The sequence below is a fragment of the Athene cunicularia genome (genome assembly GCF_003259725.1).
Source record: "Athene cunicularia isolate RWA chromosome 17 unlocalized genomic scaffold, athCun1 chr17_part1, whole genome shotgun sequence".
Classification (NCBI taxonomy): Eukaryota; Metazoa; Chordata; class Aves; order Strigiformes; family Strigidae; genus Athene; species Athene cunicularia.
In genome coordinates this window covers 5800539-5813206 of record NW_020799122.1, presented here as the reverse complement: position 1 = coordinate 5813206, position 12668 = coordinate 5800539, and the positions used below count along the sequence as shown (strand labels likewise).

Genomic DNA, 12668 nt, shown 5'->3' with positions numbered 1-12668 from the left:
ACACCTGTACCCACACATACAGAGCACTTAGAAGCTGTTCAAGCCTTTTGATGGATTACTTGTTGGAAGCTACTATAGCTGGTAGATGTGGTGGAGATGTTCCTAGTCTGTGGCAGTGCTGTGCTTTGGCATCTTGGTCAATTGGATTACAATCCTCAAAACAACTTCCTTTCTTTTCCTAGTGGTTGAATCCTTCTGTCTATCTTGAAATTGGTTCCAGCTATTTGTAACACTTAGTGATTTTTCTCTGGAGACAGCTTGAGCTGCCAGTTGAATTGATGGGCTTGAATAACATACTGTAAACTTGCTAAAAATTAAACTTGGGACCAAATGGTGCCTTAAGATGCATGTGTGCAGTTTCTGATTAAGTCAGTGGGAGCCATGAGCATGCCTCCCAAGAGAGCACAGGCTTCCTAGTGATTTCCAGCGGCCTCATTTCAGACTCTTAAGTGGTAAGACTAATAAATTACAGTCATGATTGTTCAAGTTCTACAAAATCCCAATACTAAAAGTATTTCCTTCTGTGATTTAAATATGTTAGCAATAGCTTGAGTCATTTGGATGTTCAACAAGCAGTAGAGCCCTCAGCCTATATCTTCCATGTTTGTTGAGGAGCATGATAAGGCTAGTCTGACATAATGAGTTGTCTGGGAATTGCTTGAGCTATTTCTCTGGAAAAAGAGGTCCTATAAGGATTCTGCTGTTCTCATCATGCTTTCTTTTCTTCCTTCCCAGATTGTGTGTTACATTTACTTCACACGGATCATTGCAATTCTCATAAAGATTGCTGTTCCATTCCAGTGGAAATGGCTGTACCAGGTATATGCCACCAAAGGAAAATACATCTATTCCTTTTTCTTTTTCTCTTTCCTTAAATATGACTGCACCAAAAAAAAATTCCATAAGTTTTTCCCCATGTTGTAGTAGAACATCTCGAAGCACAGTACTGCACCCTGTCTCCTCCTGATTTTTATCACTGATCTGCTTAAGGTGGCAGGAATATATTTTTAGTTTTATGTTTGTCCAGCAAGGCTGCTGGATTATACATGAGATGTCTGAAAGTAATTGCATTATTGATTTTTAGTCTTTCAATTTAAAACTGTCTGAAGGAAATTAATCAAGAACATACAAAGGACAAAAAAACGAGTCAGGTTTGCCCTGTGTAATTGCGGCCCCAGGGAGCCAGTGAAATAGGCTTTTGCTCTTCCATCTACAGGTTTTATTTGCCTAGTGACTTTTAAATACTTGGTTTCTTAACGTATAATCCAAGTAACTGTGCAGGGAGTCTTTGGAATACATTAACTGTTGAAAATATCAAACAGTGTAGAGATGATTTTTTTTTTTTTACCCCCATCATTTAAAAGCCAAGTCTTGCCATAGTTATTTAAAAGCACTGGAGTGATGGCTAGAACTGTAACTGTATTTAAAGTGACAGGGAGAGATGAAAGAACAAAAAGGGCTTGACAGCCTTTAGCCTGGGAGTAATGATAACAGGACAGGAATTGCTGTGTTATTTCTCCTATGGCACAGGCTTCTTGGCCATTAAACCTTGAACCTTATGAATGAGGATAAATGTTTCATGACTATGTGAAGCCTTACAGGATTGAACTTCCGATTTTGTGTTTTCACTTGCAGCTGCTGGATGAAATGGCCACACTTGTGTTCTTTGTCCTCACTGGGTACAAGTTCCGTCCAGCATCAGACAACCCTTACCTACAGCTTTCTCAAGACGATGAGGATGACTTGGAGATGGAAGCTGTGTAAGGACACCTCCCCCACATTTTTACCTCTACATTTGATTTGAGAAAAGTAATGTTTAAAAACAGTTTACTCTCTTTAAATCCTCTTTTGAGAAAGATTAGGATCTGCCCACACGTTTCAAGATGAGAGTGTCTGCTTGGTGTGTGTTAAACTAACAGAGATTTGTGATACTCATAGGAGCCTCTGAGCTGGATGTTGCAGTAGTATGGAATAAACTGGTAAAGCTTTTCAAGACGACACCTGTGAAAATAGCAAGTGAAAAAGCTTTTGTGTTTAATCTATGTTGCTGAACACCAACAAACTTTACAGGTTGTCATTAATGCTCATATTTTAAAAAGCCCAAGCAACTAAACCAATAACAAAAATGAACTACTAATCTAGAGAATGTAAATGAGCGTGGTGTTAAGGTCCCTTCTACCTTGTTGTCCAGCCTGTAGCTTTGCAGAATTTTATTCTGAGTAACACTGAGCTAAGGAGATGGATTTTTACCAGTACTCTTCCCTGTTTCATTCCTTGCTGCTAAACCATGAGGTACCACAAAGGCAGCAGGACTTGAGTTAGCTTGGAGATATTATCAAGTAGGTCTGTGAGGAGCAGACCCTGGCTGTATTGGCAGGTGCCCACCAAAGCTGCTCTGTCATTCCTCTTCCTCAACCGGACAGGGGAGAGAAAACAAAAGGCTCCTGGGTACAAGGACAGGGAGAGATCAGTCACCAGTTACCTTCATGGGTAGAACAGACTCAATGGGGAAGAATTTGTTTTAATTTATTACCAATCAAATTGGAGTTAGTGTAATGAAATAAAACCAAATTTTAAAACCACTTTCCCCCTCACCGTTTCCTTCTTCCCAGGTTTAACTTCACTCCTCCCTGGGCTTCAGGTGGGTATCTGCTCCACTGTTACCCTCCTTGGGCTGCAGGGGACAACCTGCCTCCTCATGGTCATCTTGACAGGCTACAGGGGAATCTCTGCTCCAGTGGCTGGAGCACCTTCTCCCCTCCTCCTTCACTGACCTGGCTGTCTGCAGGTTGTTTATCTTTCATATTCTCACTCCTCTCTCCAGCTGCAGTTGCCATTGTGCAGTAACTTTTCCCCCTTCTTAGATATGTGCTACCACTGTTGCTGATGGGCTCAGCCTTGGCCAGTGGTGGCTCTCGAGCAGACTGGTTGACCCTGCTGCACATAGAGGAAGCTTCTAGCAGCTCCTCACAGAACCTGTAACTGCTCTGCTACTAAAACTTTGCCATGCAAACCCAGTACAAGGGCTCAGCCTAACTCCCTATCACTTTCTTTGCAGTGTTTTTCTGAGGACTTGAAAAATAAGTGGCATTTTTGGAATCTATAATAGAAAGAAATTCAGCATTCTAGACGTGTTGAATACAGCTGTAATTGCCACAGACTCTCTTGCCTTAATAGGAGCAGAACAAACCTAATTTCTTTCGTAGTTACACATTTCATGCATAATTGCAATTCAGGTACAGGCTCAGAAGCTTGCTCCTTAGAGTTTTTCCAGGTTGGCAAATCTCCTTTACCTGATCTTGGGTGAAACAAATCAACACTTCAGTTTTTATTGAGGGGGCAAAAAAGGTCAGAATATGTTTGCCCTCAGTTATCTCAAAGAAATGGATCTTAATGGAGAATTTCTACAAGGAGGCTTGAGATAGAATCCAACCTGAAATGTCATGCAAGGAGTTTAATTTGTCAGAAGTATCTCTTGTAACGAAGATCTTTCCAAATGCTTAGCTATTTTTGCGTTGGGTCCATAAAATCTGTCATTGTTGCAAGTGGAATCCAACTCGTGGGTAGTGACCTTAAAATCAGTATCACTTAGAAGTCTTTAAATGGTTTATTAAAGAAGCTGGGTTCACTTTGGAAGCTGAACATCCACATTAGGAAGGCACTGTCTGAACTGGAAGATGTGGCAGGATTTGAGTACAGAAACGAGTTTTTTTTTTCCTTTTTGTCTGTCAGAGTGGATTTTAACTTTGAATTACATATTTAATGAATTTTTTTCTTGGGTTTTTTCAGTACTAAATATGGCACCTTTTCATATTTAGTGGTTTTAGTAAATTGGAGAAGCAGCTAAATTTAGGACAATCTGCTAGAAATAAGCTGGAGAAAGTTTAATGAACCAATTCAGTGATTTACATTTCGCCATAGTGAAACACACATTACTAGCGACTCGAGGATCGGAATTCCTTGTGAGCCTTTTCCTAGTAAGGCATTTTCCTCTTTGCCTTGGGAGTTTCCATTGTTGGGCCTTGTGGGTTGTTCCTCTTAGCCTTGCTTGAAATTTTTCTCATCTGATTCACCAGAAGACTTAACTCCATTTGGGCACTTGGCAGGGTATAATCTGTAAGTGTCTTGCTCTCCCTTCCCCAGCTGCGTTGGGGAGGTTAAGTTTGCATGTATTTGAAAAGCAGGGTGTATACATATTCTGTGACAGGTGAAGCACTGCAATGCAAGTGCAAATTTCTTGTTGACTTGGTCTTGCTGGTCCTATTTTTGCTTTTATAAATATTAAATGTTGTTTCTGTGGGGGAAAAATACCAAGGCTTATTTGAGCAAGTGACTAAGTGCCTGACAGCATCCTGACTAACCACTGCATGAGTGTGTTTTGTCTTTCATGTGATGAATACCCACTTGTCTTCAGAGGCTATGGCAGAAGTTAAAAGCCTGCAAACTTCAAACTTCACAGTATTCTACCATGTCTTATTGCCAGGTTTTATGGTTACTTCCCTCTCCCAAAGGGTTTTTTTAAAATCAGGCTCTTTAAAACATTTGCTTCAGAAGCATTCAGTTTCCTCAGACTCAACATTTCTATGAGCCAACAGAGGGGAGGGCCGTGAGGTCATAAAACCTATTTTCCAGGCTTGATTGTCTTCCAGCAGAAAATAGGACATTTTAAGTGTAGTCCTCTAGCTTATGCATGTTTTCATGCAGTGCAAACTATACAAAGCTCAGTGTAGCAGTAAATGTAAATATTAAGGACAGTGTAGAAATCTACAAAGCTTCAAGAAAAATCCAAAGACTAGGTGTCTACAAAAGCAACATAAGGCACAAATCCTCCCTTTGTAAATTCTTGTAACTCAACAATAAAATGTAAATCAGGAACAGGAAAAGACATATTACAAGTTACCTTTGAATTAGCATGCCATTATCTTGGGAGAAAGCATCCACAAATGTTACAGGATTTTGTCTTCAGTTATACCAGGCTCAACAGAAGTTGTTCTGGTGAAGAGGAGAGTGACTAAACCTGAACTAAGGACCAGTCTGTTCTTTTTCAAGTAGGGTCAATAGCCATTCATCATCAGCAAAGTGGCTTTCTGTGTATTCCATGCTGGGCAGCCTCTTGAGCCCGTTCTGTCAGTATGTGGGCTTGTCGCTGACAGTTTGTTAGATTAAAGTACTCTGTTTGAAAAGGTGCAGCCACACTTGGCAGAAGGAGTTGTCAGGCTTCCAGTCCTAATGCCATTTCTGGGGCATGAACATAAAAATATAAACAGTACAGTAGACAGGATGGGGGTGCAGAAGGGGAAAAGAAGTTGTTTTGGTGTATTTACTCTTGCAGTAAGTTATTTCATCAGCTCTGTAAATTTGCTTTAGATGTTAAGTACCAAAGTGCTCTTCTGCAGATCTTGGTGGAAAATGTTCATAGGTCCATGTTCCACTGGAGGAGGAATTGCAGGGAAAGCCATTAATGGCTTTGTTATCAATTTGGTAAATCCATCTTAGTGTGTGGAGACTAACTTTTGTTTTTCCTTAACACCCAAAGCAACCTCAACATAGTGAACTGTTGTGGTAACACTGACCAACCTTTGCTTATGCCTTGTGATCTGGAGTTTGTCACTGTATGATGAGGTGACCTATTCTGTGCTGAGACTTGGAAGTCCTGGTTGGTTGCTTTTTTTTTTCTGCTTTATCTCAGGTTGTGCTTCATGGCAGATTGATTCATGATGCTCTCCATTAGCAGTGATTTTCTTCACCTAACCCATCTTTCCCATGCAGAGATCAGCTGTTTTGCTCAATGGCTGATCAGTGTTCACCCTGGTTTGCAGTAGCTTGTAAAAGCTGGCTGCTGCTGTTATTGCAGTGTTTCTTGTTGGACTACAAAACAAAACAGGAGAAAAGACAGCTGAGGTCTGCTGCTGTGAAGGGCTGAAGATGCTTCTGAATATTTAGCCATTCCTTGATGCCTTGGATACAATGCAGGGAGGAGGGAAATGAAAACTCAGAGATTTCCACAGCACGTACCAGTGTGCAGTGAAGTGTTCAGGGAACTCCCTTAGTGCCTCATTTGTGATGGGCATCCCTCTGGCAGCCACAAAAATTCTCTCTGGAGAGAGATGGTTTAGTGTGAAAGATATGTTGCATTTTAACTACTGCTAGTTTGTGGGCTAGAAATGCAGTTCAGCAAACAGTAGGTGAGGAGCATTTACTTGCAGTATTGCAGGTCAGAGCTGAAGTCCTGAGACTGCTCAGAGGACTAGAATGAGAATTGCAGTGTGCTTGGTCTTAGTGCCGATACCCTTATTTTACCAGGCACTAAAACATGTTCACTGAACTGATTTTTTTTGAGAGGGAAAGGAATTGCTGGTTGTACACGAGCAGTCTGAGAAAATGAGGACTCAAGAGCTATGCCATACACTTGTCCTAAGACAAGGTCAGTGCTCATCAGATGGTCTTTAGCTTTTGCTATTGAGGAAGGCACCCCAAAATCTCTTCTAGTTCTTTGCTGTCATTGCAAGTGGGGGTGACAATAAGTGGCCTCTTTGGTAATAAATGATGTGACGTGACCCAGTTGCAATTTCTGTATATAGCTGTTTGTTCTGTCCCTCCATGAATGTGGGAAGTGGCTCGTTCCCTCTTAGCCATAACTTCTCATCGCTTTTGTCATCATCTTGGTGTGCAGTGGGTTTGTAATTGTTTTAGAGTGCAGTGCTAAAATCTGGGCTGTGCGCCAGGTGGGATCTTACTAGCTGTGAGTCAAGTGTTAGGACCACTTTGGTGTCGTGCATGTGTAAAATACCTATTTATATATCCCAGTAAGTCTGCTGTTGCATTGCTATGTTAGCTGCTCAGTTTTGGTTTGTAGTCTGTTGTCCAGCCTCTCCCTGAAGAGTTGATACTCATTCTGTAATTGCAAACTTTATTATTTCTAAAAAGTAAACTTTGTAGCTGTCTTGCTGCATTGTCCCCTATTTTTCAGACCATTACTTCAATTTGCCAGAATCTTTCTGTATTCTAGTTCTGTTCTCAAATATGTAGCTCTTAGTGTCTTCTGCAGACTTAATGAGCAAATTCTCTGTTCCATTACACGCGTAATTACTGAAAATACTGAATAGAAGTGAGGCCAGAACAGACCTCTCTGGAACCACGCTCAATATTCTGTCATTTTTGACAGGAAACCATTAAGTACATCTCAATGAATGCTTTTCCAATTAGTTATGCATCTACTTAGTTTTGCCTAGCTCATGTTTCCCCAGTTTTTTTCATACATGACAGTGGGAAAACTTTTGTCAACAGGGAGAACTTACGAGATCTACATGTTCTCTGTGCTGATAAGCTTGATGTGATCTCTTCTGGGCAAATGTTTGCTGTTTACTAATTGCATCTTTCTCCTTTAAGCATCCTGTTTACTTTTCTCCCTCCTTTTTTTTTTTTTTTTTTTTAAATTTAAATAGAGAATAAAGTTGCTATTTGATCTGTACTCTTCTGACCTTTTCACTATTCCCTTAAACACAAGCTCATCTAGGTTCAGACACTCTAAAGTGTCTGAACCACTGACGATTCCAGTACTGCCACTGCTAAAGAGTCACTGAACACACCAGTTTGAGTAAATTATTTTTATAGTACATGAACAGAAACTGATATCTAATGCAGAACTAAGAGCATTGTCAGAAGAATGTATCTGAAGATTACTTCTCTTGAGTGATACTGTGAAAATTGTTAGCTAGTCTGATCAAATAAAGTATTCATCCATGGTAAACAGGAGGTGAAAGCACACAAAGGCTGAAGTGGCACCTTTGAACAGGACAGGTTTATGTATGCTCCCAGGCATCCCTTGTGAATGCGTTGAGCTATGTCACTCTTACTTTCAGCATCCAAAATAACCTTTGTAGTACAGTCATGGGGAAAAAATACCTGCATTGAATGAGAATCATGTTGTGCAAAAGAATAAAGCAAATGTCTTGTGCATGTGAATAGCCTGTTTTGTCTAGTGAGAGAAAGCTGCTGGGCTGAAGAGCTTGTTGGATAGCGAAGGTAGTTGTGAGAGGAGTGGTGCTGTTCTGGCTGGACAAACAGTACAGTCTGCCTAATGTTTGAACGGTATTATGAGGCTTTATAGCTCAATGGTGAGATTGCTGTGACAAATCCAGACTTGGATGGTATAAAAAGGATGACCTCTCTTCAGTTTTGTTGCTGTTCATAGAGTAATTTTGATATTAACAGGAGTTGGTGTGCATTAAGCTAATAAGGTTCATTTGGGGCACTGTCCACTCTGCATTTGTATAATACATTGTGCCTATTAAGAGCATTTCAAATGCAGAAGAAAGTATTTAATGCACAGAATTAAGAGTATTCAGCTGTATAGCAAAACAGTTTTTAAGCAAGCTGCTCAAACTTTAGCAAATAAACACCTGGTTTAACTGTTTAACCACCTTCTTTCAGGTGTTTAACCACTATCTTTCAAATACGAACAAGTATTGCTCGCTGACTTAGTTTAATGATAGATGAGGAGGGACTTGAGGCTCTCAAGGACAGTGGCCTTGCTCCCAACTCCCATCAGCATTGCGTCCAAGATGATACCTGACCCGCAAAGCAGTAGCGATGAGAGAGACCAAACATCAAGACTGCCAGGTTTTGGTAAAGAGACCCTAGAGAAATGTTGTTTGATATGCACAGGAAGACAAACATGGGGTATTGGAGAAATGGATGTTACAGTTCCACTTCTGTTCTCTGATGTTTCTCCCTTCTCTTCCAGGGTGACAACTTCTGGAGTAATGGAGGGCATGAAGAAGGTCAAGAAAGTGGTGAATGGTTCAGCAGAGCCACAGGGCGAGTGGGAAAGCACGGCATGATGGACTGGACTAAGGCAGCACTTTCCAAGAAACTTTTTTAATTTATTAATATTACTCTCAGTGGAAAGGGAGCAACTAGCACTTCCCAACACTGAAACTGCAGAGTGGGGTGTGCCTAGGGGGAGCAAAGCAGTGCAGAAATATAACTATTCCTCTGATCATAAGAAATTGGGATCTCTTGGTACCTGCAAGGAGCGTGAAGCTTTCCTAGGGATTTTGGGTAGCTTAATCCTTTTTCCCCTTTCTGGATCAGTTAGGTATTCAGAACTGTTTGCAGTTGCGTTCTTCAGAGTGTGTAATGCTAATGTGAAGAGAGACCTTTAGTGTGTATGTAAAGTATATATTTTATATAATGCCCATATATATATACACACACTTGCTATGTAACGTGTATGCTGGGAATTACAAAGCGTGTCAGAAGGTGGGAAAAGAAGATAAGAGATGTAAGTATTGTTTTTTTTCTTTTTATAAACTTTTCTTTTGGCTTGGACAAAACATTGCAAAACAGATGAGTAGAAGCAACAGCAGTTATTTGAGAGACTAAATGGCGTACTGCATCAGATAACTTCTGCCACTACTCACATCACTGGGAAAGCTGATGAGTATCTTCTTGTCTTACCCACGCAGGTATCCACTTGAACATGTCATGTTTTCAGATATAGTGCTATACAGGAGGCAAGTGACTGTTCTCCATCAAAAGCACTAGCCCGTAGTGCAATAATCATTAATGTAAATTCTCTACTGTTCATGGAGTTGCTCCTGATTCACACCCACCTGGCAAGAAGTACACAAGAGGTGTAAGATTGATGCTTGCTTTTTAGGGTCTGCCATGCTATCTTAAACATTTAATGTCAAGCTGTGACCCAGAGCACTCTGATCTGCTTTATCAAGTATTTTCAAGGTATTTCAAGAGACTCCTTTCTGACACAGTATAAACAGTACCAGAATCTCCAGGGGAAATCTGTCTAGCAAAGGTACTGCAGCACAAATCTGTGGTTCACCATTATCCTGAGTTCCTTAGTCTCTCTGGATGGCTACTTGTATCTCTCTGGCTATGTAGGATCAATGATAACTGCTGCTTGAGATGAGCTGAACTGCTCAAAATGGTATTGCCACCAAAACCAGGCAACTGCAGCTCCCAGTCCTAAATGGTTTTTGTCAGGAAAGATGATGATTACTGAAACCTCAGTGCAGGGGAATACGGGAAGTCTTGACTGTTAGCTGCAAACTTGCAGTGGAGTCTTTAGAGACATTTTACAAATGCCGTGTGCATTTTACCTGTAGTACTCTTGTTAGTAAGGCCAGCTGGTGCCTGTAGTCATAGTAGCAAGGCATAGCAAATGATTGTTAATTTGGGGGAGGACAGAAGTGGTTCACTGATGTAATGAGGATAAGCTTTAAGAAAAATAAATTGAGTATAACTCACTGACCCATTGAAGCCTTAATACTCATGTAGAGACATTGACATATGGTGCTGTTGAGCAAAGTGCTTCTGTCAGGGTGACAGGGACAGGCATCATCACAGAGCTTCGGATGTGCCAGCATCTTCTACAGGCTCATTTAGGAATTACTTTTTGACTGAAGGGACTGTGTCTCTGGGGCACAGCTGATGAGAGGACTACTAGCCACTAGGTTTTTTTATTCTTTTTGTTTAGAAGGGGGATTTTCTTTGGAACCTGGAACCACTTTTTCCTCAGTTTTGACCAGGGATTGTAAAACCCCTAATTTAAATGAGCAGTCTGTACCAAGACTTGCTGTTTGAAGAGCAGCGTTGTTATCTCTGGTTGCCACTTATTTTACCAGGTATTGGTTCTCTGCATCTTGAAAACGGTAGAAATGAATCTACCTACTTTGATACCTGCAACTGGTTTCTCTTCTGATAAAGCATGAGAAGAACCCTCTTCTCTGGGTACGGAGTCCTCTTCTGTGTTTCCCTCCTCAGCTTTAACTGCATAGTAATCACAGCAGTGATAGTTTGACTTCTGCTGTCATTGTCTTGCAGTGATTATAATTTTAGTGGAAACAGAGCCTACATGACTAGACAGGCTGTTAGGTGATCCCTGAGCCTCTTAGACCTTCTGTATCTTAAGGATCTTTTTAAACCTTCTGTATCTTTTAGACCTTCTCTATATTAAATCTGCATACTAAGTAGCTGAGGTGTGGGAAATTGGACTATAAACAAACATAGGCAGTCCCAGTTCATCATACAGTTACATACAATACTCAAAATTCATCATTTCACTCTGCACAGTTACTCTGTCCCTGTGCAAATGTCACTGTCTGCATCCAAAGGGCTACTCAAACAGGCTGTTAACTTTGTTCAGAGTAGTCACTCACTGGAGCCTTGAAGTCTGTTGGTGCTGAAGTATGTAAGGGATGAGGGTCTGCTGTCAGGAACACAAGTGCAAGAACAGTGTTAATCTGGACATGATGCTATTTCAGAACCTGTTAATACCTTTTTGCAAATGAGATGTGGAATTCCGCTGGGTGTGGCATTTCACCCCAAAACATGAGGGGCTGTGCTGGCATCCAGCATGTGCTTGAGTGGGCTCCAGACAGCTGCCTGTTCCATACCTCAGCGTCAGCAGAGCTGCTGGTTTGGCAAGCGCTTTTACCTTAGTCTCAGGTTTCTTTTATATGCACTTTCTCGCTAAAGTTGCGTATAGTGTAGGCTTATCTGCCAAGTCCCTGGCTTACTAGTCAAAGGCCAAAAAAATGGGTGATTTCTTTTCGTCTCGGCATGAAAAGGCATAACAGTACTCTGAAAGTGTTTTTAGAAGGGCTTTTTCCAAGTTCAGACCTGAGCTTCAGCAGTCAGCTGTACAAGCAACTTCAGCTGGCACTTAAGGCAGGATGCTAAACACCAGGACACCAGTGACTAGTCAGACTGAAGCATTAGTAAGGAAAATGTGGATGTACAAGTCAAGAAGCAGAGTGATAGAAGGTTCTTACTGCGGCAAATTCCAAAGTGAATTTCCCCTTTCTCTGGTGGAGTTCCTCAACAGGTCAAAAAATTTGCCCTGCCAGGGTTATGTGATGGATTGGACAGTGGTTGGGGTGTTGGAGGATGGGAAGGTGGCTGCAGTTGTGCTCCCCTTGCAGCACAGGCATCAAAGGGAGGGCTACCCCCTCCCCTGCCTTCCAGGGGAGCCCCCATCTGTGGGACTGGCAAGTGTGTGACTTGCTAGTGAAATGCAGCAGCTTAGAGCTCACCAGGCAGGATAATCGCAGTGCTTGCCTTTCAAAGCTGACGGCTGGCTGTCTGGGAGGAAGCTCTGTTTTTCACAGGGAGGGAAAGCGGAAGAGCTGCTTGTGGGCTTACGGGTTGTTTTGGTATGCAGCCTTACTCTCCTGTCTCTGCCTTTTACTGAAGTAAGCAACTAAAGCAATCACCCTGCGAGTACACCGTGGTGTAAGGACAGGAGTCCTGAAAAAGCAGGTCTGGTGCAATTCAGAATGAACAGTTTTGAATGCATTCACATTTGTTGCTGCAGCAGAGTACTCGGCACCCTCTGCAGTCAAAAATTGAGGTTGGTTCAGTCTTCAGTTGTAATGCAGGTTATGCCCCAATAAATCCCTGTTGATGATGACATGCAAATGGCACCGGTGCACTCCTTCCTGCTGTAACTGTTCAGCAAGCTGTCTTCCAGAGGAAACCTTGCAATGCAACTGCCAGACTCTTGCATTCTTCAAGCTTGGAAATGTTTTCCTTGATGGCTCATCAAGAGACATACTAAAAGAAAGCAAGACATAATGGGGTCATCTGGAACGTTGCTGCTGCTTGCTCAAAATGTAGCAGTTCGACTTGAAGAAGCCACATGCTGT

The 12668-nt window shown here is 41.6% G+C and overlaps 1 protein-coding gene across 1 annotated transcript in view; it reads left to right on the top strand.

Moving 5' to 3' along the window:
* The window catches only part of GPR107 (G protein-coupled receptor 107), a 31567-nt gene extending 21292 nt beyond the window's left edge, over positions 1 to 10275 (top strand). Inside the window, exons 15-17 of the mRNA XM_026860241.1 lie at positions 736 to 819; positions 1636 to 1760; positions 8747 to 10275. Of these exons, the coding sequence (XP_026716042.1) occupies positions 736 to 819; positions 1636 to 1760; positions 8747 to 8843 (306 nt within the window). The 3' untranslated portion in view covers positions 8844 to 10275. The remainder of the gene's footprint in view (positions 1 to 735; positions 820 to 1635; positions 1761 to 8746) is intronic.
* Positions 10276 to 12668: the final 2393 nt, after the last annotated feature.